This window comes from Canis lupus, chromosome 37 (genome assembly GCF_003254725.2).
Source record: "Canis lupus dingo isolate Sandy chromosome 37, ASM325472v2, whole genome shotgun sequence".
Classification (NCBI taxonomy): Eukaryota; Metazoa; Chordata; class Mammalia; order Carnivora; family Canidae; genus Canis; species Canis lupus.
In genome coordinates, this window is record NC_064279.1 from 1,366,271 (window position 1) to 1,389,990 (window position 23,720).

The following is a 23,720-nucleotide window of genomic DNA, read 5'->3' on the forward strand; positions in this document are numbered from 1 at the left end:
CGCCCCTTTTACTGCTCTTATACTTGTTCTGTGAATCCTTATGGCAGATTAAATGTGATCGAAGTCAGCCGAAGCATGCCCTACTTTTGGGGCGTATTTTAATTTTATTAAAATTTTATTAAAATACAGAGGTGGTTTTGGTTTATTTGCTTCTTTTCGTCCCTGTTCCTATGATTGCACAGATGATTATAGTTAAATTGTATTTTGTCAGTGTATTAAATGTGACTGTTTAGTTTTTCTTTTCCCTCAAAATCTAAATATAACCTGAAACTATTAAGTCTAAACATTAATGGAATGAATGGAAACTAAAAGTTTTTGTTTGTATTTTGAGAATTGGGATTCTTACAGAAGTTACTGGATGTGACATTCATACCAAGGTACCGAATGTTACAGGAGAGGAACCTTCCCTTGACTACTTTGCATTTGTTGATACTTCGAGAACTACTTGACATCTGGACTCATGGGACAAGGGAAACCTTGCATGACCATATGATAATCAAAAATCATTTGAATAAGATGGTGGGGGGCAAATGGTCTGGGAGAGAGTGACTCAAGGCGTAACTCAACGTCCGTAACTCAACGTCCTAACGTACGGTGTTTTGCAGCTTTGAATTAGCCTTTAGGCATCAGTTCTCATTGTCACTTGGAGAAGCCAGAGACTTAGGCCCTTTGAAAAGGACCGTGTCCTTCTATGACCTACTTATTAAAGACTTGGCATTGATCTATGGAAGGTAATTAAATGCCATCTGAGTGAAATTCGTAGTCAGAGCTCGTTCTGTACAATTCTGAAAATTATTTTTAGTCTCTGATAGAGGGATACTGGTAGCTGCTTTTAATTATTTTTTAATTATTTTTTTAAATTATTGTCTTTTATAAAGATAAAGCTCATATGACTGCATATTTTTTAGTTTTGATTTTTATTTTTTTAAAGCAGAGACAGGCATGTACAAAGTTCTTTAGAAGCATAAACAAGTTTATGAGGCTTGCTTAAAAGGAGAACCACCATACCCGCCGCTCGCTTCCCCTGCCTTCCCGCTGCTGTTGGGATATTCGCAGCCGGTGTAGTTTTAGATCATATGCTTGTGTTCCTAACTCCTAGTTTCTAAATGTGCCCATTACCTGCTCCTTTCCTGCCCCAGCCCCCTGCCCCAGTTCAGCCGCGTCTTCTCGGATCTTCCCCGCGTGTGACGCGGCAGCTGGGGGAGCCCCGGCCTCGCTACTTGCGGGGTAAGACTGTGGTCACAGCTGAGTCATCTAGTAGACCGTGGCTAGTTCCCTTTTCCTGTGCCACTTTCGGTTTTCTTGTGATGTTCTTGTTCCACTTCTGCCGTCCTCACCATTAACTCATCCCTGACTTCACCAGTGCCCGAAGTCCCCTTGACACACTCAGATGCGCTGCTACCCTGCAGTGTCCTTGTGCTGCGGGCCCCGGGAGCCTTCAGGCCGGCCCCGGACCCCCGCTGTCCTGTGTGTCGGGGGCACGCTGGCACTCGGGATCTCCGGCCACCAGCGAGCTCGTGCCCCTTTGCCTCTCGCCCACGCTGGGTCTTTTATGTCCTGTATCCTGTGTCTTCCTCTCCCTTGATTTAGTCCCGTGTTGGTGGCACACAGCCTAAGAAACAAGAGGTATATTTTTTGAGAAATCACGTATGTAAAGTGTCTTTATTTCACCTATAAACTTGAATAATGATTTGACGGGCTATAGCTTCTGCTGTCATTGTTGAGAAGTGTGGAGGCATCTCTGGTTCCCGATCCTTATTATGTGATGCATTTTATTCTCTGAGACTTTGTAGGGTCATCCGTTGGTCCTTGTGTTCCGAAATCTTAATGATGTGCTTTGGCTTGGGTCTGTTTTATTCTCTGCATTGGACACTCAGTGGGTCATTGCAGCCACACAATTCGTAGCTTTCAGTTCTGAGAAATATTTTTGGATCAAAAAATTTTCCTTTTCTTAATTTTCTCTGTTTTCTCTTCTTAGAGTTCCAGTTTTTTAGACACCTTTCTGGATGATCCTGTATTTGCCTTGTCCTTTCTCTCCTACTTTCATCTCTTTTCTTTTATTCTTCTTCATAGTTTAAGTTCTTAAGGTCTTTTTTTTTTTTTTGAAAAAGGTAATGTAAATCAGTGACCTTTTTATACATTGAACACATCCATACGATAAAGACCCAGATCAAAAAACCATAAAATTCTCAGCACCCTAGAAACCCCCATCTAGTCACTATCTTCCCCAAAGGGAACTACTATTTCAAAAATTTAGCTTTTTGTTTTGAGAGAACTGTAGAGTCACATACAGTTAAAAGAAATAACACCTATAGCCCAAGTATCCTGTGCTCATTTTTCCCCAGCGGTAACATCTTGTAAAACTCTAGTACAACAGCGTAACCAGGATACTGACTGACATGGATATGGCCAAGGTGTGGAACGTTTTGCCACCACCAGAATGTCTCACGTCTGTCTTCTGGGACTACCACCACTTTCGTCCTCTGTTCCCTATGGAACACCTGGCAATCCCTATGCGGCCTCCATTTCAGTAATTTTGTCACCCCAAGAATGACATGTGAATGGAATCCTACAGTATGTAATCTTTTAAGATTGGCTTTTTCCCCTCACTCTTTACTTTTGTTCTCTGGAGATCTACCCAGGTTATCCTATGTACCTCTAGTTTGTGGTCTTTTATTGCTGCATAATATCCCGTAGTATGGATGTGCCACGGCTGTAGAGCCGTCTGTCCACTGAACGATATCTGCTTTATTGCCAGTTAGGGGGTGTCACAAATGAAGCTGCTGTAAATATTTGTGTCTTGGTTTTTGTGTGAAGTTTTTTTCATTTCTTTGAGATAAATGCCCAAAAGTGTGAGTGCTGGGTCATAGGGTAGTCACATATTTAGATTAAAAAACTGCCAAAGTGCTTTCCAGAGTGGCTGTACCATTTTATATCCTCACCAACAATGTATGAGTGAACTAGGTTCTTCCTATCCTTGTCAGAATTTGGTGTTGTCATGATTTTTACTTTATTTTATTTTATTTTTTACGATTTCTACTTTAGCCATTGCTACACATGATTAAGACCTGAGCTAAGATAAAGTGTCAGATCCTTAACTGACTGAGCCAACCAGGTGCCCCGTCTGTCCACTTACTTAGATTTTTATTTCTTTTCTCAGCATGTTGTAGTTTTCAGCATATAGTCCTTTGCATTAATTTATATTTAAATATTTCTTCTTTCCAAGAGATTTTGTAGATTTCTTGAGATTTCCTACACAATCCAATAGAGACTGTTTATTTCTTTTTGAGCTATTTACCTTTCATTTTCTTTTATCGAAATGGCTAGAGCTTTCAATAGTCTTGCATAAGAGTGATAAAACCAGATGATGATCTTGCCTTGTTTCTAATTTTAGAAAAAAAGCATTTAGTCTTTCACTTCTAAGTATAATGTTATCTGTAGGTTTTTGTAGATCTTTATCCAATTAAAGAAGTTTCTATTCTTCTGAGACTTTTCATGAATGAGTGTTTAATTTTGTCAAAATCTTTTTTCTGCACTGATTAATAGGATTCTACTTTGTTTCTTTAGCTTGTTAATATGGCAGATCTTCAAGTATTGTACTAGCTTTGTATCCTTGGAATAGATCTCACTTGGTCAAAGTGTACAGTTCTTTTTATATATTGCTAAATTTTCTTTTCTAATATTTTGTTAAGGATTTTTATGTCTGTGTTTATGAGGGATATTGTTCTGTAGTTTTCTGTTGTTTGGACTGTCTTTCTTATGGATATAAGATTTTGGGTTGATACTTTTTTTTTTTTTAAAGATTTTATCTGTCTATTCATGAGACACACAGAGAGATAGAAGCAGAGACACAGGCAGAGGGAGAAGCAGGCTTCATGCCGAAGCCGGACGTGGGACTCGATCCCGGGTCTCCAGGATCACGCCCTGGGCCAAAGGCAGACACTTTAACCCCTGAGCCACCCAGGCGTCCCTGGGTTGACAATTCTTATATCACTTTCTTCTGGTGTACATGGTTTCTGATGAGAAATCTGCTATCATTTGAATTCTTTTCCCATATTGGTTGTGACTCCTGTTTCACTGCTCTCAAGATTTTTTTGTTTTTGGTTTCCGAGTTTGACGCGTGTGTCTGTGATGTGTCTTGGTGTGGATTTCTCTTGTTTGGAGTGCATTCACCTTCTTGAATCTGTAGATCTTTTGCCAATTTGAGAAATTTTCAGCTTTTACTTCTTTGAGTACTTCAGCCCTGCCATTTTTTTCTCCTTTCAGGACAATCATAACATCAATCTTCAGTCTTTTGTTACAGTCCCACAGGTCCTTGAGGCTCTCTGTTCATTTTTTTTTCCCAGTCTATTTTCTCCCTGTTATTCAGTTGCATAATTTCTATATTCTATCTTTCAGTTTGCTCATTCCCCCCATCTCCTCTATTTTGCTGTAGAGTCCATCCATTTTCTTTTATATTTTGGCCATTGTCTTTTCCAGTTGTAAAATTTCCATTTTGTTTCTTTTTATACATTATATCCCTTGCTGGGATTTTCTGTTTCTATTCTACAACTTTTTTCTTTCTTTTCATTTTTTAAAACATGTTTCTAATTGTTTGTTGAAGCATTTTTTGAAGTCTCACTGGCTCTTGGTATGCATTGTTTTTATTGAAATTTGGGCATTTGGGATATTATGAAACTCTGGGTCGCATTTAAGCCTTATTGATCTAGCTGGATTTTTCTGACGTGCTGTTGCAGGGGAATTGGAGATACTGCCTCATTACGACACTCCACCCCTCTTGACACCTGAGGATGAAGGAGTTCCTTATCACTGTGAGGTAGAGATGGGTGTTCTGGCTCACCACTAGGTATCCATTGATACCTCCCCGGCTGGAAGGAATAAGAGTGCCTCATTACTGCTCCCTGTGTGGCTTCCACTGATACCACAGTGGGGTTGGGGGGAGTAACCTTGTTACTACTGGGTGGTAGTAAAAGTCCTGAGTATCTACTAGGCCTCTTCTGACACCACCCCAGGTGGAAAGGTAGAGATGTCTTATTACTAACAGGTGGGGATGGAAGTCGAGAATCCCCCTGTGTTCTCCACTAATGATGTCTTGGAGATAAGGCCTCATTATCACCTAGCAGTGATGAAGGCCCTAGCTCCCTGCTTGGTGTTCTCCGATACCACCTCAGCTTAGGGGTTTGGGTGCCCTGTAAATAGCCTGTGAGTATGGAAGTCTAGGCCCCCCTGTAGCCATTGCTGGTAGGGGTGGGAGTCAGGACACATTACCCCCCAACCCCAGACCCCATTCTGTGGTATTTGGCTGAAGGAGAGCAGTTATTATTATTACCTAAAGTTTTCTGTTTTTCTGGGCTGCATTTTTCTGCATCCTTTAGCCAGAGAGGACTTTGTGGGCTTTTGGGGTTTTTGTTTGTTTGTTTATTTGCTTGGGGTTGTTTTGGTCTGCACTCATGGATATTTCCAAGTTCTTTAGCCCCATTTATCCCCATGTTCTTTGGGTACCAAGGTCCCTAGCTAGTCTGCAGTCTTCTGTCTACCTTGCAGAGCCTTCTGCATTTGCCTTATATATGACGTCCAACACTTTTAGTTGTCCTTCGCAGGAGCACTAGGGAAAAGTGTGTCTACTTGATCTCTTTGGAAGCAAAAATCTACCCTGACTTTCAATACCGTAAGTTAGTTTTGCTTACTTTTGTGAGTCAATATAGAGGGAATCTTTGGCATGTGCTCTTCTGCTCCTTGCTTTTCTCAGTCCATATTATGTTTGTGAGACTCATCCATGTCATTGCATGAAATTATGATTTATTTTTACTGCTGTACAGTATTTCATTATCTGAATATAACATGTCTATGTATTCTGCTATAAATAGGTTATTCCCAAAAGTTTTGAGCTATTAAAATTATTCTGTTGTGAACATTTTTGTAGATGTCCTTTTGGTGAATACATTAGTATATATCTAGGAGTTGTCATCGGGTATATATTCAGGTTTGGTAGCTATTCCCAAACGGTTATCAAAGTAGTGTATCAATTTATAGTCCTACCTGCAATCTCTGAGCATTCCAGTCACTCTGCATCCTCACCAGCACTTGGTATTATCTGTCCTATTTATTTTAGCCGTTTTGGGAATATGTTGTATTATTGCATTGTTTTAATTTGCTTTTACTGCTCACTTTAATCAAGTTGAGCATCTTTTTACATATTTATTTGGCATTTGCATAAGCTCTTTTGTGAAGTGACTGTGGAAGTTTTTTTTACTCATTTTTCCTGTTAGACTACCTGACATCTCTCTATAGATTTTTAAGAATTCTCTATATATCTGGATATACTCTTTTGTCTGTTATATATAATATGCATCCTCACCAGAATACCTTATTTTACTCTTGGGCTTGACATATCTATCTTTAATGTTGCCTTTTTATAAAAAGAAGTTTTTAATTTTAATGTAGTCCAATTTATTTTTTCTCCCTTAATGCTTAGCACTTGTATATCCTATTTAAATAAGTCGTCTTCTATCCTAAGATCTTCAAGATTATTTTTTTATGTTTATAATCCATCTGGAGTTGATTTTTATGATGTGAAGTAAAGGGTCTATTTATTGTTGTCATTGTCTTTTTTTCTAAGTAGTTGCCTTAAATTTTTATTTTATATCATCCCTTACTTTATCCTTTATGCTTTTTTCCACGAAAAATTTCTATAACTTTTTCATTGAACCATTTGTTTTATACCTTCTCATCCTCCTCCTTCTTGAAAAATATGTATTATCTTATTTTTGTTTCATAGTTGCATTTCTTGTTTCTGAAAATAATATATTCTGGAAATAGCTTCTATTTTCTCCATATTGATTCTTTTTTTCTGTTTGTTTTGGGTCTTTCATGTCAGGTACTTCCCTCATATGTCTCACAATTCATATTTACTGGCAAGGCTCGATGACTGAACTTCCACGTAGAGTGATTTGGGGAGTATTTAGTTGGGAAGGCTTCAGTATCAGGATCCTCAGAGCAGAATTCAGTTTCCTGCCTGGAGGATGGAAGCCTTGTCAGCTTCTGTAAACCTTGTGAGGGAAGTGGGATGGGGGTTAGGGGAGGGGTTAAGGCTTGGAATCAGGATGTATATGTTCACTTAATGCCCTATTTTCAGTACGGTACCCCTACCCTCAACTCCGGCCGTTTCTGTCTGACAGCAGAGCCTCTGTGTTATTCTCTCCAGAAGAGAAAAAAAACCTCTAGTTGTCTGGTTAGCTTTGTGGAATGTAGAAGGGAATTGGGTGTCCTTAGTTGGAGCTGATCCTTCAGTCAACTGTGTTAGCAGCAGCCTCCCTGCCCTGCCTACACACACACACACACACACACACACACACACCAACCAACCGAATATGGCCAACTCGTGGGCCTCTGAAGGATTCTGAGTAATCAATTGTATTATTATTGGCTTTCCCCACTGTCCTCCAAGTTTTCAGTTTTCTCAGCTCTACTAAGTTATTTTCTAATTGTCTCATTATATTCTGGCCTCCAGAATATAATCTGATTGCTCCATTTATGGGCCCTTTAGTTCTCCTAGCTTGGATTATGACTTTAAAAATGTGTCTGTGTGTGTTGTCACTTTAGTGGGATTTAAGAATGGAGGTCAGATGTACGCAGATTACTCAGTCTGCCATCTTCATCCAGAAGTGTCATGCAACGTTTATGCGCTTTAAAAGCAACAGATATTTGAGTTCAGAAATGAAATTAATTTAGAAAATAAGTCCAAAGGGTGCACCTGAGTGGCTCAGTCGGTTAAGCATCTGCCTTCAGCTCAGGTCATGATCCCTGGGATCCTGGGTTCGAGCCCTGCATGGCAGGTTCCCTGCTCCTCAGGGAGCCTGCTTCTCCTCCCCCTGCCTGCCCTTCCCCCCCTGCTTGTGCTCTCTCTCGATTGCTCCTGTCAAATAAATTGATAAAATCTTTAAAAAGGAGAGAAAGAAAGAAAATAAATAAATAAATAAGTCCAAAGGAGAATTCTTGTTCTCTTCAGGTGGTGAGATGGAATTGGGGCTGACGACTTGGATAGGTGAAGGTGCTAATGATAAACATAAGTATAGAAAAATCAGCTGGACAGCAAAAGATTGGATTTTGCTTTTCCCTGAAGTTTTGTGTGGAAAACAAGTTTTCCTTTCACTCTGAGGAAAACACGACTTGGGAACGAGGTAGAGTTGGGGGTTGCACAACATTGTGAATGCACTAAATTCCACTGAATTGTTTACTTCAAATGGTTACTTTTTTGTTGGGTGAATTTTACCTCAAATAAAAAAGAATGCTTAAACCTAAAAATAAGAAACACAGGAACATTTTTAAAACTTACAGCTAATTGTTGACACCTGGCTGTGGGGGGTAACAGAGCAGTTGAGATTACACGGGTCTCATTACGTTGTGTTTCCAGTGTCTGCCTAGCAGCTCTTTTTAAAATGTTTGCAGGCCTGTTTCTGGAAGAAGTTCAGCAAGTTAGTCTTTGTTTTGAGAAAAAGGAGAGCAAGATCTATTCCAAGGGATAGCAAGTGAGGTTCTTCCTCCCTGGTATACAAGGTGAGAGGAATTACTAGGTATTTAATGTGTGTACCTCCTACATCAGAATATGTTGATGGCAGCTTGATGAATCTTGACCCAAGACCTTTGGACTCTTTAATTATCTGTATAATGGAAGAAACGGGAATTCTGATGGAATATGGCACAGTTCCTATAAATTTATGCCATTTATTGCTTATCTTTCAGAAGAGACACCCTAAAAAAGGGCTTAATTAGCATTTTATCGTCAAGGGTGTAGCATTTGGTGGTGTGTTGTGGTGCATTAGAGAATGCAGCTCAAAGCCACGATCTCTGGGTTTGGACCTTCACTCTGCCCCTTCTGAGTTGTTGAAGCTCACCGGGCCTCATTTTTCTCTTCTGCAACATAGAGGAGATAGTAGGGATTGTCATAAATATGAGCTTAACACATTAAAGATCGTTGAGCCTGACACAGAGTAAGCACTCAGTGAATGGTATCTGGTCCTTTCTTCCTGATGCTTTGTTAAACTTCAATCTATAAAAGCACACGTTTGGAGTATAAACAACACAGAGGCCATTTCCTCACCAGGACATCCTTGTCACAGCTAGAGGGCTAGAGTGACCAACTCCAACTGCAAATGTGTAGCCGACTCCCTCTTTCTCATCACATTTGTGGTCGTGGTTAAAAGCTTGCTTCTATAGAAACTGGTTTTAGCTGACCTTTATTTTTTAGAAGTTCTACACTTCAAACATGCAGTGGATTTGTTTGAAAAGTAAAACCAAGAAACTGTAAATACTGTTTATTTTCAGTTCTCTATATTTGGTTTAGACATAATCTCTTTCATTTGTACACTTTCACCAGGAATCAATGAAAAGATTTGAGAATGAACCTGAGCTATAAACCTGCCATTAGAACATGTAATTAGTCGGTGGCCACAAAGAGTATTTGATTCTTTGAAAGCTGTTTTTCTGTTTTTAGTATTGTGTGGCTGCGAGTGGTAAGTGGGAGAAGTCTCTCTCACAATTACTATTTTGAGCCACAGTTTGAGACTCCTTAGCTTCTTGCAGATGGAGCTCTGGGCTTAAATGTTATTTTTGTACTAAGCCATCTTTTAAATTTTACTTTCCAGGCCAACAGTCAAGATTCCGAAGGTCACAGACTTTCTGATGGTGGTGGGGAGCCATGGCGTCAGATGATAAAGTCGCCATCTTAACTGATGACGAGGAGGAGCAGAAGAGAAAGTACGTGCTCGCCGATCCCTTTAATGGTGTTTCCAGGGAACCGGAGCCACCTTCCAATGCAACACCCACCTCCACAGAAACAGCTGCTATTCCTGAGGAGGAGATAGACTGGATAGAGAAACACTGTGTCAAAATAAACAATGATCTTCTGATATCCAAGGTCTTCTATTTTTTCTTTTACTCTGCCTATGGCTCTCTTTACCCGCTGCTGCCTGTGTACTATAAACAGCTGGGAATGTCCCCCAGCCAGAGTGGATTGCTAGTAGGTATCCGATACTTCATTGAATTCTGCAGTGCCCCCTTTTGGGGTGTCGTCGCAGATCGCTTTAAAAAAGGCAAAATCGTCCTCCTCTTTTCTCTTTTGTGTTGGGTTTTGTTCAACCTGGGCATCGGATTTGTCAAACCTGCTACCTTGAGATGTGTACCAAAGATCCCCCCAACACCTCGTCCCACTAACTCAAGTCACCTGCTAACTCTCCCGCCGACCAACTCTTCCATCACCACGTCAGCGCGAGCACGTGACAGGAGGAGCCTGCTCCTGTCCACCTGGCCAGTGATGTTAGAGCTGGGGCCCAATGTCACAGACGCTGTCATCTTTTCGACAGCTCCAAACAAGACCAGTGCGCCCACTCTGCCGCCCCAGACGGATGAGATTACTGGCCATGGTAGGGACTTTACCTCGAGTCCAAGCCCGGCGGCCCCCACCCTCCCAGGAGACGTAACCAGAGAGACAACCACTGCTGTTGTCACCACCAAGTCTTTACCTTCTGATCAAGTCACTCTTGTTTATGATCAGCAAGAGGTGGAGGCTATATTCTTGGTGATCTTGGTGGTCGTCATAATAGGAGAGTTTTTCAGTGCCTCCTCCGTCACCATCGTGGACACCGTAACCCTTCAGTATCTGGGGAAACACAGAGACCGCTACGGACTGCAGCGCATGTGGGGCTCCTTGGGCTGGGGCCTGGCGATGCTGTCGGTGGGCATCGGGATCGACTACACTCACCTAGAGGTGCTCATCGACGGAAGGGGCTGTAAGCCGCCTGAGTACCGCAACTACCAGGTCGTCTTCATCGTCTTTGGAGTTCTCATGACCCTGGCCTTGATTGTTGCCACTCAGTTCCGGTTCCGTTACAACCATTTCAAAAACAATGAGAGTAAAGGGAAAGAGGTGGAGATCCCGCAAGTGGAGGGGAACAGCTCCACAGAGTCCTCGGAGGAGGCGCCAGGCGCGCCGGGCCACCCGCAGGCCTTCAGCTTCTGGGACCTGATCCGGCTGCTTTGCAGCGTGCAGTACGGCTCCGTGCTGTTCGTGGCCTGGTTTATGGGCTTTGGGTACGGCTTCGTGTTCACCTTTCTCTACTGGCATCTGGAAGACTTGAATGGAACCACGACCCTCTTTGGGGTCTGTTCTGTCCTCAGTCATGTGTCTGAGCTCACAGCCTATTTTTTTAGCCACAAGCTCATTGAGTTGATCGGCCACATCAGGTAAGAACGCGATTACGACTGCTGCCTTCAGCGGGTGGGCCTCATCCTGTTGTACTTTCTGGCTCCTCTGGGCGCACCCAAGGAGGCGGGGGTGGTGTTGGGAGCCGCCCTGTAAGGGCCTTCTGCTGCTCCTCCACCTCAAAATAGAAACTGGAGGAAGGAAGAAAGGAGGGAGCCTACTTGGGTTATCTAAGGCAAACAACACACGTCTGTCTGTCTGCCACGTGGCCCTGCAGTGAACGTGTCAGGTATAGGAGCACAGGGCTCATGGACTAGATTATTCTGGGGACTTCGAAGGGTCTGCTGCTCCCAGGCATTTGTGAAGGAGAGTAGAGTCTAGGTGCAGAAAGTGGATTAGGGTCTTTCAGCCTTCGGTTATTCTCAGCCACTTGTTGATATAAGAGGAGCGTGAGTATATGGTCCGTGGAGGTGCCCGTTCTTTTTAATGAAGCTGTGACACCCCCCCCCCCCGTAATGGCTAATCTGTGATACCACGTGGAGGAGATTCGTACATGATGTGTTTTTTAAGATTTTATTTATTTATTCATGAGAGACACAGAGAGGCAGAGACCCAGGCAGAGGGAGAAGTAGGCTCCCTGCGGGGAACCTGATGTGGGACTCGATCCCAGGGCCCCGGGGTCATGGCCTGGGCTGAAGACAGACGCTCAACCGCTGACCCCCCCGGGCTGCCCTGTCCTTGCTTTTTATACTGCTTCCTGCCCCATCATTGCCTCTAAAATGTAGAGGCAGCTGCACATCAGCGCTTTGACCTCAGAGACACGTGTGGCGTACCCCTCCCTAAACTGTGAACTTGCTGAAGCTGAAAGGAAGCAGCCGTGCACATCTGTGTGTGGTACTCGTTGAATCTCTGAGAAAGTCAGAAGGAGAGATAGACACTGACGAGATTTAAGAGACAGCGATCCTTTTTTCCTTTCCTTTTCCTTAATAACTGAAGATTTTAATTAACTAGTAACGTGAATAATTTGATTTAATTTTGAAGCTCAACCTAGAATCACTCTGTCCTCCAAACGAATATTAATATTTTGTCTTGTTTGGTTGGTTTTGCTTTGGGAGGCTGTGTCCTGCTGCTTTGGTTTCTCAAATCTGTGACCCCTTTGTTGTCACTAAACAAAGTCAAGCATTGTGTGCATGGTTCCCAGACCCACAAGGTCCCCGAGGCACATTCAGTGGGACCAGTTTGAAAAGTGTCTTGTGATATCCAGGACTTGGGATGTCCTGTCACTTTGTTCGGGTCAAGTTTGCATTCTCTGGCGTTGAGGGTCGACGGGCTGCATTTAGACACTTCTCTTCAGCTGGAGTGTATGCGTGCCTTCTGCCCTCAACCAAGCATCTTTGAATTCAGTCACTTATTCCCAGAAAGGCAGTTAGGGCCTCTAAGCGAGCCAAGTTCTAGGTGTCCTGCCTTAGTCAGTCACTGGCGTTAATGGAATGTTGACTCTGTACAGAGGCTGAGCATGCGTTCTACTTTCTTTTGTTTTTTAAAGATTTTATTTATTTATTCATGAGAGACACAGAGGGAGAGGCGGAGACACAGGCAGAGAGAGAAGCAGGCTCAACGCAGGGAGCCCGATGCGGGACTCGATCCCGGGACCCTGGGGTCACGCCTAAACCGCTGAGCCCCCCAGGGCCCCGAAGCATGCGTTCTATTTTCAAAGAAATTGTTAGGCTCTTCTCACATGCTAAGAAAAGAAGTTTCTATTCTGTCTTTGCCTTTTGTCTGAGGTACATATTTTCATGAAAAATCCTAGCAGTTTTACTACTGATTTTGGCAAATACATGAAGCGTACGCTTGTTTTCTTCCCCTTGAGCATTAGTAGTTACCTACTCAGTACTTAAAAACCTACAGCTCAGGGCACCGGGTGGGTCCGTTGGCTGGGCGTCTGCCGTGGGCTCTGGTCATGATCTCAGGTCCTGCTCTCCAGCCCCCACACCTGCTTTGGGCTCCCTGCTCAGCAGGGGTCTGCTTCTCCCTCTGCCCTTCCCCCTCCCCCCCAGGCGCTCCCTCGCTCGCTGCTCGCTCGCTGGTCGCTCTCTGTCTCTCTCAAATAAATAAAATCTTAAAAACCCTACAGCTCACCTTAACTTTCCAGTTTTATGTACAGAAAACGTCTTCCTTTCCTTATTTAATGATGTGATGGAAGAAAAAGACTCTTGTGGTCACATTGCTGTCCCAGGAGTCTACTGGGATTCCATTGGTTTGTGGCCATTTATCTCTTTTGGATTTTAATTCTGTCCATTAAATGTATTATCTTAACTACTTTTAAAAGATTCTAAGAGCTGGTGTGTGATGATGCCCACTATTCAAGCAGAACAGGTATATTTCTTTTGGTGAGATTTTGGGGAGCCCGGTCAGGTGGTGGTGGTTGAGATTTGGGGGTCTGAGTGCACTGATGGCATCCCGAACCTCTCATTGGATGTCCATCATACATTAAATAGCTCACAAAGAGAAATTCTCTTTCCATGTGATAGTCTTTTATGTTTTTCTTATAGGATCGTAAGGAGGGATCTGTCTGGCTCTTATGTTCACGTCCATGTTTTTTTGATATTCTGTGACTGTGTTACTGGGAGTTTGTTTTCAGGAGTCAGCACTACCATAAAGATTGTAAATATCCTAATGTAGTCAGAAGTGGATTTTCCATAACTTTTTAAATATAAATTCATAATGGAGAAAAATTTATACCAGAAAAGTTTTTTTAAATAGCATGTCCAATTTTGAAGTACTTAGTATTTTATTTTTTATTTATTTTTAAGATTTTATTTATTTTTTTTCTTTTTTTTTTTTTTAAGGTTTTCTTTATTTATTCATGAGACACACACAGAGAGAGGCAGAGACACAGGCAGAGGGAGAAGCAGGCTCCATGCAGGAAGCCCGACGTGGGACTCGATCCCAGGGCCCCGGGGTCATGCCCTGGGCTGAAGGCAGTGCTAAACCCCTGAGCCACCCAGGGGCCCCAAGTACTTAGTATTTTAATAGTTACACAGTTGATGCCCCGTTTTTCAGGGAATGAACTATAAGTCTAATCACACACACACACACACACACACACACACAGAGTAAATGATCTTTGGTTTTGATCTTGGATTTTGTCCATCTCTAGAAAGTAGCTTTCTTAGGCAACTGGATAATGCTTAATATTTCCACTAAAAAAAATTTCTTTTGATGTGAAATTGCAAGACTTCAGAATTTACAGCAAATATATTTCTAGGCTAATGATGATGATGATGACTAGACTTTTTTTTATTTTAAAAATTTTATTTATTTATTCGAGAGAGAGAGGCAGAGACACAGGCAGAGGGGGAAGCAGGCTCCATGCAGGGAGCCTGACATGGGATTTGATTCTGGGTCTCTAGGATCACGCTCTGGGTTGAAGGTGGCGCTTAACCACTGAGCCATCCAGAGATTCTGATGACTAGACTTCTTTAAGTAGAAATGTAAATGTATCTTAAGGGTATGTTTATCCTGCTGGATGTTTTAACAGCCGTGAGGTGGGTTGTGATCAAAATTAATCATTTATAAATTTGTAAATCATTACTGTCCAATATTAGGCCATCACGTATGTCACTTGAAATTTATTTATATTTTAAGGGACACAAAAATCAACTCCATCGACTTTGACTCTGCCCTAAGCTTCTTGCACTCAGGGCCAGCTTTGCCAGGTGGGTGCTGCCGGCAGGGTGAGAGGAGCGCTGTGCGCCGCGGGTTCCCCTGGAGGGCTGGCTGGGGGGTCACCGAGAGCTAGAGGTCGGCTCGCGACAGGGGGGAATGCGTGATGCTGGGCAGCAAGGGGAGGAAAATAGGTTTTCCGGGTGAGGGAAGGCCGAGAATGGGGAACAAGACACGGGCTGCAGCGGAGGACGCAGGGGTGGGGGTGGGACCTGCCGATTGCACTGGAGGAGCAGCAGTCAGCACCGTAGAAGGAAGGAGCGTGGAGCGCGCCGGGCCCCGGGGTGAGCGCCTGCCCTGCACCCAGGCCGTGACCCCGGGGTCCCCGCAGGGAGCCTGCCTCTCCCTCCGCCTGGGTCTCAGCCTCTCTGTGTCTCTGTCTGTGTGTCTCGTGAATAAGTAAATGAAATCTTTTTTGAAAATAGAAGGAAGGAACAAACTCACTCTGCTGCGGGGTGGCCCGGGAGGGCCTCAGGGGGAAGGGGTATTGGAGCCTGCCCAGCAGGCCTTCCAGAAACCTTCCAGAAACCTTGTTCACTCTCCTGGTCCTGCTGCTCCTGCTCGGCCTCGCAGCAGCCGCGTCCACAAGGCCGGGCTCTCGGGCAGCGCTCGGCCTGTGGGCCTCCTGCCTGTGGAGCCACCACCAGCTGCCCGGGGAGACCGGCCTTTTCCGCCCTCCCCGTAGCTCGCTGTCCAGGTGTCCCCGGGAGGGGCCTGTGGCCCTGGTGCCTTGGGGGGGGGGGGGCCCTCCCACCTCAACACCTTGCTGGCACCTTGGTCGGGCGGGGTGCTGGGCGCAGGGGCTGTCTGTGTGGCCCCAGCCCCCCACGGAGGGCTTGATCAAAGTGCAGAAACCCTGGGGAGCTGAGGCAGGTCCCCTCTCCTAGTATCACCCTCAGGGCCGGGTGCAGGGGAGACAGGAGCCCTGAGCAGGCTTCGCGCCCAGCTCGGCCCACGTGGGGCCCTCGTGCAGCCCCAAGCCCAAAACAGCCCTGAGCTGCCTAAGTGGCTGAGCCACCCGGCCCCAAGGAGTAGTAGTTTTTTTTAAAAAATGACTTTTACAGGGACGCCCGGGGGCTCAGTGGTGGAGCATCTGCCTTCGGCTAAGGCCGTGACCCTGGGGTCCCGGGATGGAGTCCCTCATCGGGCTCCCCACTGGGAGCCTCTTCTCCCTCTGCCTGTGTCTCCGCCTCTCTCTCTGTGTCTCTCAAGAATACATAAATAAAGTCTTTTTAAAAAATGACTTTTGCCATAATAAAAGAATTTTCATAATAAAAGAATTGTCCGTCCTCTGCGAACAGGGTCCTGCTAGTGCCTTCCGCTCTGTTTTTGAGGTTTCTTGATAGGTTTCTTGAAATTCTGTAATAGATTCTCTAATGGAGCCAGCATTAACAATAAGCTCAGTCTGTGCCTCTCCCTCTGCTGCTCCCTGTCCCCTGCACCAGTGCGCTCTCTCCCTGAAAACAAATAAATAGAGCTCAGCAGCCGGCACATCTGTTCAGTTTAGGGGGCCGGTTATTTAGGCTTAGAGAACGCCAGGTTATGGGGCTACAGGGACCAGCACTACGGGGCCTGGTGGACTGAAGGCAGGTGGCTGCTGGCATTCGGAACATGAACTTCATCCTGGAGGCAGGAGGGAGCCTTCGCACGGTCCCAGCAGGGAGGGCAACGCAGTGGGTGACTCCGACGCAGGAAAACCCCCTCAGGAGGTTCCGAAAATAGTCCAAGGGAGTCGTGATCTGGGGAGAGGTGATACCAGGAGTGGCAGATGGGGGGGGCGGTGATACTGGGGAGAGGTGATGGGGGCGTGACCCGGGGAGAGGTGATGGGGGGAGGTGATCCAGGGAAAGGTGATAGGGGGTGTGGTGATCCAGGGAGAGGTGGTGATGGCGGGGGGGGGGGGCAGTGTTCCAGGGGGAGGGTGGTGATGGGGGGGTGGTGATCCAGGGGGTGGTGATTCGGGGGAGATGATGGGGGGTGGGTGATCCAGGGGGAGGTGATGGGAGGGTGACCCCGGGGGAGGTGATACAGGCCTGAGCTACAGCAGCACCAACAGCAGTTGAGGGAAGGGATGGATCCGGAAGTGAAGCTGAGGATGGTTTGGATATGGGCAATGAGCTAGGGATCCCCGTGTTTCCAGCTGGGTGCGGTGGTTCCCCTCAAAGCAATAGGGAGTTCAGGAGGGTGCTAGGGATGTGGGAGAGGGGGACATGATGTGAATTCAGTATTGGGTTTATTTAGTTTGAAATTGGGGCATCTAGATGTCTAGCAGCTGGAGACCATGACAGGCGGGGATTTGGGGCCAGACTGACCTCGGGAAGGAGCAACAAGGACACTTTGTGGTCCAAGAAGAGAAACGCGCTGATGAGGAGCATGGTTCCGTGGTCCCCAGGAGTTTGCTCCGCGTTTCCTATATGACTGGTGGTCCGCACTTTGTTGCTTAAAGTAATTACTTTCAGGACTAAGAATGTTTCGTGGGGGGGACGTGTGGCGGGACGTGTGGCGGGGCTTCTGCTGTCACCTTTCCGCGTCTTGCTTTGGGAGGCGATGAGTCCCTGAGCCCCAAACTGTGGCCGAAGCGGGGGAGACAGACCTAGAGGGGGCACATGGGGGAGGAAGCGAAGCCGAGGAGGGGCCGGTGCTCTCCAGGGGGGCTCCGGGGTCCTGACCCGCCAGGGCGGCCCGGGGCTGCTGCGAGGCCTGGCTTGGCCACTGGCCTGTATGGCCCTGAAGGCTGCAGAGGTGTGGCCTCTCTGGTCCGTCCTCTGTGAACAGGGTCCTGCTAGTGCCTTCCGCTCTGTTTTTGAGGTTTCTTGATAGAGACTAACAAGGTAAGATAGGGCAACTGCTTGGCACAGTGAATGGCGTATGTTAGGAGTTGATTGATAAAATGATTACTGCTTTGTGCATCTTCAGACCTATTATGCTGCTTGTAACTGCAGGAGCCATTGATCATGATCGAAACCAGGGACTTAATACGATGTCGTGAGCGTCAAGATCATTAAGGCTGCAAAGTAAAAATGTGTGTGATTTTCAAATCTAACATTCTTCTCTAAAACATCTTGGTCTTGGGACACCTGAGTGGCTCAGCGGTTGAGCGTCTGCCTTTGGCTCAGGCCATAATCCCGGAGTCCTGGGATCGAGTTCCACGTCAGGCTCCCTGCGTGGAACCTGCTTCTCCCTCTGCCTGTGTCTCTGCCTCTCTCTCTCTCTCTCTCTGTCTCTCAGGATAAGTAAATAAAATCTTAAAAAAAAATAAAACATCTTGGTCAAATTGAGTTTTTCTCCCCCCATTTTAGGATGACCTCATAATTTATATATCCCTCAGTGCCATTTTTCAGAACTGTAAGTAGCTGGCATACAGAATGGTTATAATCATAGCTGTCATTATTTATATGTGATAAATTAAAATTCTATTCCTTTTCCTACTTTACCTTCAAAAACACCAATACCCATTTTTATGGGAAAAGCCTTTTAGAGCTATTTCAAGCAAGTATAGATGTTCATTATTAAAAAACTGTAAGCTGTAGAATCTCAGAAGTAGAAGACTTTATGATCAAGAGTTGAAAGGGAGTATTTTGGCTTTTATATAGTCCCTTGAAAAGAACAACTCTGTAAAGATATATGTTACCATCTTACAGCTTCCGGCCGGCCGACTTGTTAACAGCCTTACAGGTAATTGAGCCACTCATAGTTCAGAACAAAGGGCCACATTGCAAGGTAGTATCAGTGAATCCAGGGCTTTTACTTATTGGTGGCATATTTGGTTCTGTTTTACCTTTGGGGCTGAGTTGGCTGAGACACTTGATGATTCAGAGAGAACAGGACTGCGTCCGTGGAGCTGTGACTTGTGGTGGCAGGTGGTCCCCTACGCCGTCTCACAGGCTGAGCTGCAGGAGGCCAGGTGTGCACCTGCAGGAGGGAGGTCAGCTCCCACAGGGTGGTTACCTAGAAGGCACTTGGAGCCGGTGTGCTCGAGGTAGACGTTCCCCATGCGTGAAGAACGCACTGTCAGGTATACAGCTCTCTGAAAAGCCCACACACCTGCAGAAAGACATGCACGTGGATGCTTACTTGCTTATGCAGCTTTCTACATGGATGGGGGGATGGTCTACATATCCGTCAGTTGGAGAAGGAGTATGTTTGATACAGTCACAAGATAGGAGATTACACAGAAGTGAAAAGGAATGGCCTCGACCAACATGTCAGCGTGGGAAGCTCTCAAAAATGTTGAATGGATAAGAAAGTTTCAGAATGAGACATACTTTGGTACATTTATGCACATTTTAATGGTGAATTTTAAATTATGACATTTTTATGGTTTCATTTATAGATACAGAAAGATGTTTACATTTGGAGAGGAAAACATTCCAAATTCCCATGAGCCCTCGTTCTCTGGATGGGATGTAGGAAGGAAGGGACTGGGATGTGGGACAAAGAGGGCAAGGAGAACCCCCCCCCTTTATCTCTAGCATTTTATTTCTTTAAGGAAATATGGAAAAGTATTCATAATTTTCCATTCTCGGTGCTGGATATATGTATTCTCTGCAGAATTTTTGGGGGGGATTTTCTCTTGGAAAATAGCTGAAAGCTTGTCTACTTGTAGTGACTAATGTAATTATCCTCATGTAGAAGAAGTGTGTGTGTGTCTGAATATATTTTAGAGATATATTGTATCCAGATATATCAAACATTGAGAATTTGTAACCTTGATAGGTACATTGCCCCTGTATTATCCCCTAAGTAGCATAAATGACTGAAAAGCTACTTTGCATTCATGGTCTCTGGTTTCCTCAAAATCAGATCGGGTGCAAATTTATAATATCTTATTGGGAATTCATACCAAAGTGCCCAACATTAAATATAAAGAAATATAGTAATTATATTATTACTAGAAATATAATAATCATATTCCTTTACATGTAAAAAAGAAATCAATGTACCAAAAGCCAAGTGATCATAAGCCCAAAGATCATAAAGTTTATTCCACGCAGTGAGTCTAAGTATGGGCATTTTGTACCAGCTGTTTAATTATCTTGAATCATGCATTGTCAATTTACTGCCTTTTTTTGTCCAAGTCAAAAACCTAAGTAATCTGGCTAATTATATTTCTACATATCCATGGAAATATTTGGCAGACTGCAATTCCATAATCGGGTAGGATACTTTGGAGAGCGGCAAAGCAGAGAGACTTTCTTAGAGGTTTGCTCCATAGCATACCTCCCCAGAGCCTTTCCAAAGAGTACCGCTCCGTTCTGATTTCTGATGTATTTAGCATCTTTTCTTTACCTTTTCTCTACTAAACAACAGCATCTCTGAATAGTAATCTATAAGCAAACAGCAACTTACTAAACTTTTCCTGGAAAAGATAATTCATGGATTGAAGCTCAGACATCATCAAAAAGACCAAGTGTTCCGTTTGCCTAGGTTCGGGGCCTTGAACCTTGCCCCTGTGTGTCGGGTCCCGTGGGGAGTGCTCAGGGATGGATTGTTGGCATCTGTCCTTGGCTGTGTCTGTGGCCTGTGGGCCAGACACTTCCTTCCCTTTAGAATGAGAAAGAGTTGGAGCAAATTGGTTTGGCCTTGATCTCACTCATCTTCTTAAGCCTTGGTGGAAAAATTGTCGGGTAGGCTGGGAGCTATCCTGCTTCCTTTTATTCTTCTTTTTGCCAGTCTACCTGTGAGGAGCATGCGCGCACATGTGTGTGTGTGTGTGTGTGTGTGTGTGTACGCGTGTACGTGTGTGCATATCTGATCTAGGTTCAAATCCCACACTTACTGTATGTCTGACCTTAGATGAGTCAGCAGGTAGCTTTGTTAAGCCTTTTAGGTTCCTCATTTACAAAAGAGGGTCAATAATTGGGCTTCGTCGCATGGTTACTAAGGTGCAGTGAGATAATGGTTAGCAATAATAAGTGCTCAACTCTAAGCAATAGCTAGTTTTATTACTGCCCTTATTAATTGACTCCCTCAGCAATAGTTACTAAGTACCCACTGGAGAATGGGCACTTTTCTAGACCCTGGGCTATATCAGGTGGGTAGCTCCTCACGGGACCACCATAGTGCTGGGGTGGACAATAAGCTGTAAAGAGACCATGTTTTTTCCAGTGATGGTAAGTGACATATGGCAAAACAGTGCAGGCAGCGAATTCAGCGTGAGCAGGATGTGACTGCTCCAGCCCGGTGGGCTGGGAGGTGCCTCTGCGGAAGGGACAGCCAAGCAGTCCTGAGTAGGAGCTGCCCAGTGAGACCTGGGGCCCAGAGGAGACCACAAGTACGAACGGCCTGGGCAGGGGCGAGACTCAACAGGTCAGCAAGGTGTGCGCGGTGCTGCAGGGCCCCGGGGCCCCGGAAGACCCAGCACGTTACCTGCCTGAGAAAAGCGGGAGTCGTCGCACAGTTTGAGCAAGGGGTGACCCGAGTAGATTTCTGCTTCTATTGATTTTTTAAAGAATTGCCTACGTGGGTGATGGATCTGTCGTCATTACTTACCTTGCTCTGCTTTTGAAGGGGTCCACTGTACTCATTCTCCGAGTTACAGAGAAGTTTTGAGCTGTTTTCTTCCTGAGTCATCAGCCAGCAGTTCACACGCTACCTTCGTCGACTGAGTGCCTTCCACCGTCCAAACCAAGAGTTCGTGCGTTGTTTGGTTGCTTTTTGTGTTTGTTTGTTTTAGCAACTTGAAAATTTCAGAATAGCCATACAATCTAGGGGATAGACAGAAAATAAAAAATTGAAAATTAAAAATCAAAAATTAGTAATCTCCAACCTTAACCAAAAGTACAATTACAGAAAGGTATAGAAAATAGCAGTGGCTGGTGTGCTGTCACTTGAGGGCTTCTTATGGGAAAGAGCCGCATAAGGGCGTGTGCTGCACGCGTTCGCTGCAGGTCCTCAGTCAGCACTTGTAGCGTCCCCCTGAGGGTGGCATTCAGGGTCTGCCTTGGAGAGAAGGGCTCAGAGGTGACCGGTTGCCCGTGGTGACACAGCCGGTAAACAGCAGAGGGGGGATCCCTACCCAACCACTCAGACTCCAGAGCCCAGGATCTCAGCTTCTTTCTTTATGTAATTAGTTTTGATCGTAGCTAGTCTGTGGATTCGTGGGCACAGGTTTAGTGTGTCCCTCTAAGCAACCCAGTCTCACCTCTTAGTCTTCCTTTTTTCTGTTCTGAGTGACCTGTGTCTGGTACACCTGTTTCACCTGTCTCAAGTGCCTCACACTCTCAAATTGGTTTTTACTCCCAATGAAATTCTTATTTCTCCAGATTAGCTGCTTTCAAGTAGTAGGAAGATGAGAGTACTATAAAACACTGAATATAAGTGGCAAAAACTGGTACCTCTGATGATGTCTGTATCATAGAGTTAATTCACAAATATTTTTTCACAATTACATATTATACTCAATTTTTTTTTAAGGGAAACCTTTTATTAAAGATCAGGTTCCATTCTAGAATACAGTGTTCGACAAGATAAGCATGGCACCTCTCTCATGGGGCTCACATGGCAGGAAAACCGTAAAACAAACAAAAATATTGGGTGCTACAGAAATGTTAACTTAGGCACCTAAGACATTGGGAATGGAAAAAGAGTAAAGGAAATAAAAGTGAGAGTCCTTTTGGGTGGGAGTTGGGATGAATGGAGCAAGGGGAAAGTTATCTTATGAACTGGATACCAGATAGGTGGTGGTGCTGCTCACCAAGGAAGCAAACAAGGGAGGGGGGAGAGGATATGGAGGATGGAACTTACAGAAATCTTAGGAGGCAGTGGAGATGCCCATTAGGAAGTTGTATTTATAAGTCTAAATCTTGGAAGAGAGGATGTGGCTGAAGACGTCTTTTGGGAAACATTAACGTGTACGTACGTAAGACAGCTAGCTCCATCCCGTGACTTGAAGTTTTCTGTAACCAACTTCCTCCTCTCCGTCCCTCCCTTCCCATCAGCTGGTAAATCCATTTTGGAAACTCATCTACCCCAAACAAGGAGCATGTTAGTATCAGTGTGACCTGTTGAAAAGACACCAGTTCAGCGCTTCTAAGATGAGGATGAAAGCAATATACTGACGTCAGAACACAAAGTCCTGATAAACGTATCTTGAATGTTCCCTCGATGTTATTCACTCATAACTCGTGGCCTTCATCCTAGTGAGCCTCCGTTCACCCTTATGGGATAGTGGCCCCTGCATTTCTGTAGGACTGGAGAAACACAGTGCTTGGAGACAATGTGACGCCCAAAATAACCTCACGGCTTAGGTGTGATTTTCTGCACCCAGGGTTTATTTGATAAGTGCAGTGTAAACTAGGAAAGCAAACCAAGACCAGCACACAAATCAATTACTATTTTTTTAATACACATGCCTGCGTGTAGGATTATTTTTTATTGCCTTCCCTCAGGAATGTTACCGATAGGTGGAGGATACTTACTCCATGGAGAAGATTCTCAGTTTTTAAAGGGAACCATTTTATTCTGTTTCCTAATTAGGCTAAATCAGAAAATCAGTGTTTTCCATTTTTAATTTCTAGATCAGTAATAAAAATAAAGGGAAGTAATACTATTGTAGGCTTTACAACTTAGAGTTTTCACAAATACTGTTACGGCCTCCCTACAAAACAGTTTTGTTGTGTTCATTTTACAGTGACTCGATGAGAGCTGGATATCCTCCACTGGGGGAAAGACCATGTTGACTCCCTGGGGGCCTGGGGTGGAGCACCTGCCGCCAGGGCTCCCGGAGCCCCAGGATAGGTTCCTAATTGTGTCAGAGAGCATGGGTACTAAGAATAGAGGAGCCGGTTGCTAT

The 23,720-nt window shown here is 44.8% G+C and overlaps 1 protein-coding gene and 1 long non-coding RNA gene across 14 annotated transcripts in view; one reads left to right on the forward strand and one right to left on the reverse strand.

Annotated features, from left to right (window-relative positions):
• MFSD6 (major facilitator superfamily domain containing 6) overlaps positions 1–23,720 on the forward strand; it is a 72,402-nt gene that overhangs the window by 11,860 nt on the left and 36,822 nt on the right. For 9 of the 13 annotated variants that reach the window (XR_004812503.2, XM_025441739.3, XM_025441740.3 and 6 more), the window contains one exon: positions 9,645–11,241. Coding sequence is in view for 10 of the 13 variants with exons in the window: in XM_025441739.3 (XP_025297524.1) it covers positions 9,698–11,241 (1,544 nt within the window). In the remaining 3 variants the exon portion in view is untranslated. Of the gene's footprint in view, positions 1–8,448; positions 8,557–9,644; positions 11,242–16,405; positions 16,676–17,187; positions 17,372–23,720 lie in introns of those variants that run through there. The other 4 variants (XM_049106567.1, XM_035710820.2, XM_035710817.2 and 1 more) reach the window with 4 other exon arrangements.
• Positions 601–10,892, reverse strand: LOC112656414 (uncharacterized). The gene is made up of 3 exons (XR_007408845.1): positions 10,760–10,892; positions 10,521–10,657; positions 601–1,612 (listed from the first exon to the last, which is right to left on the reverse strand). It is a non-coding gene; the product is annotated as an uncharacterized LOC112656414 (long non-coding RNA).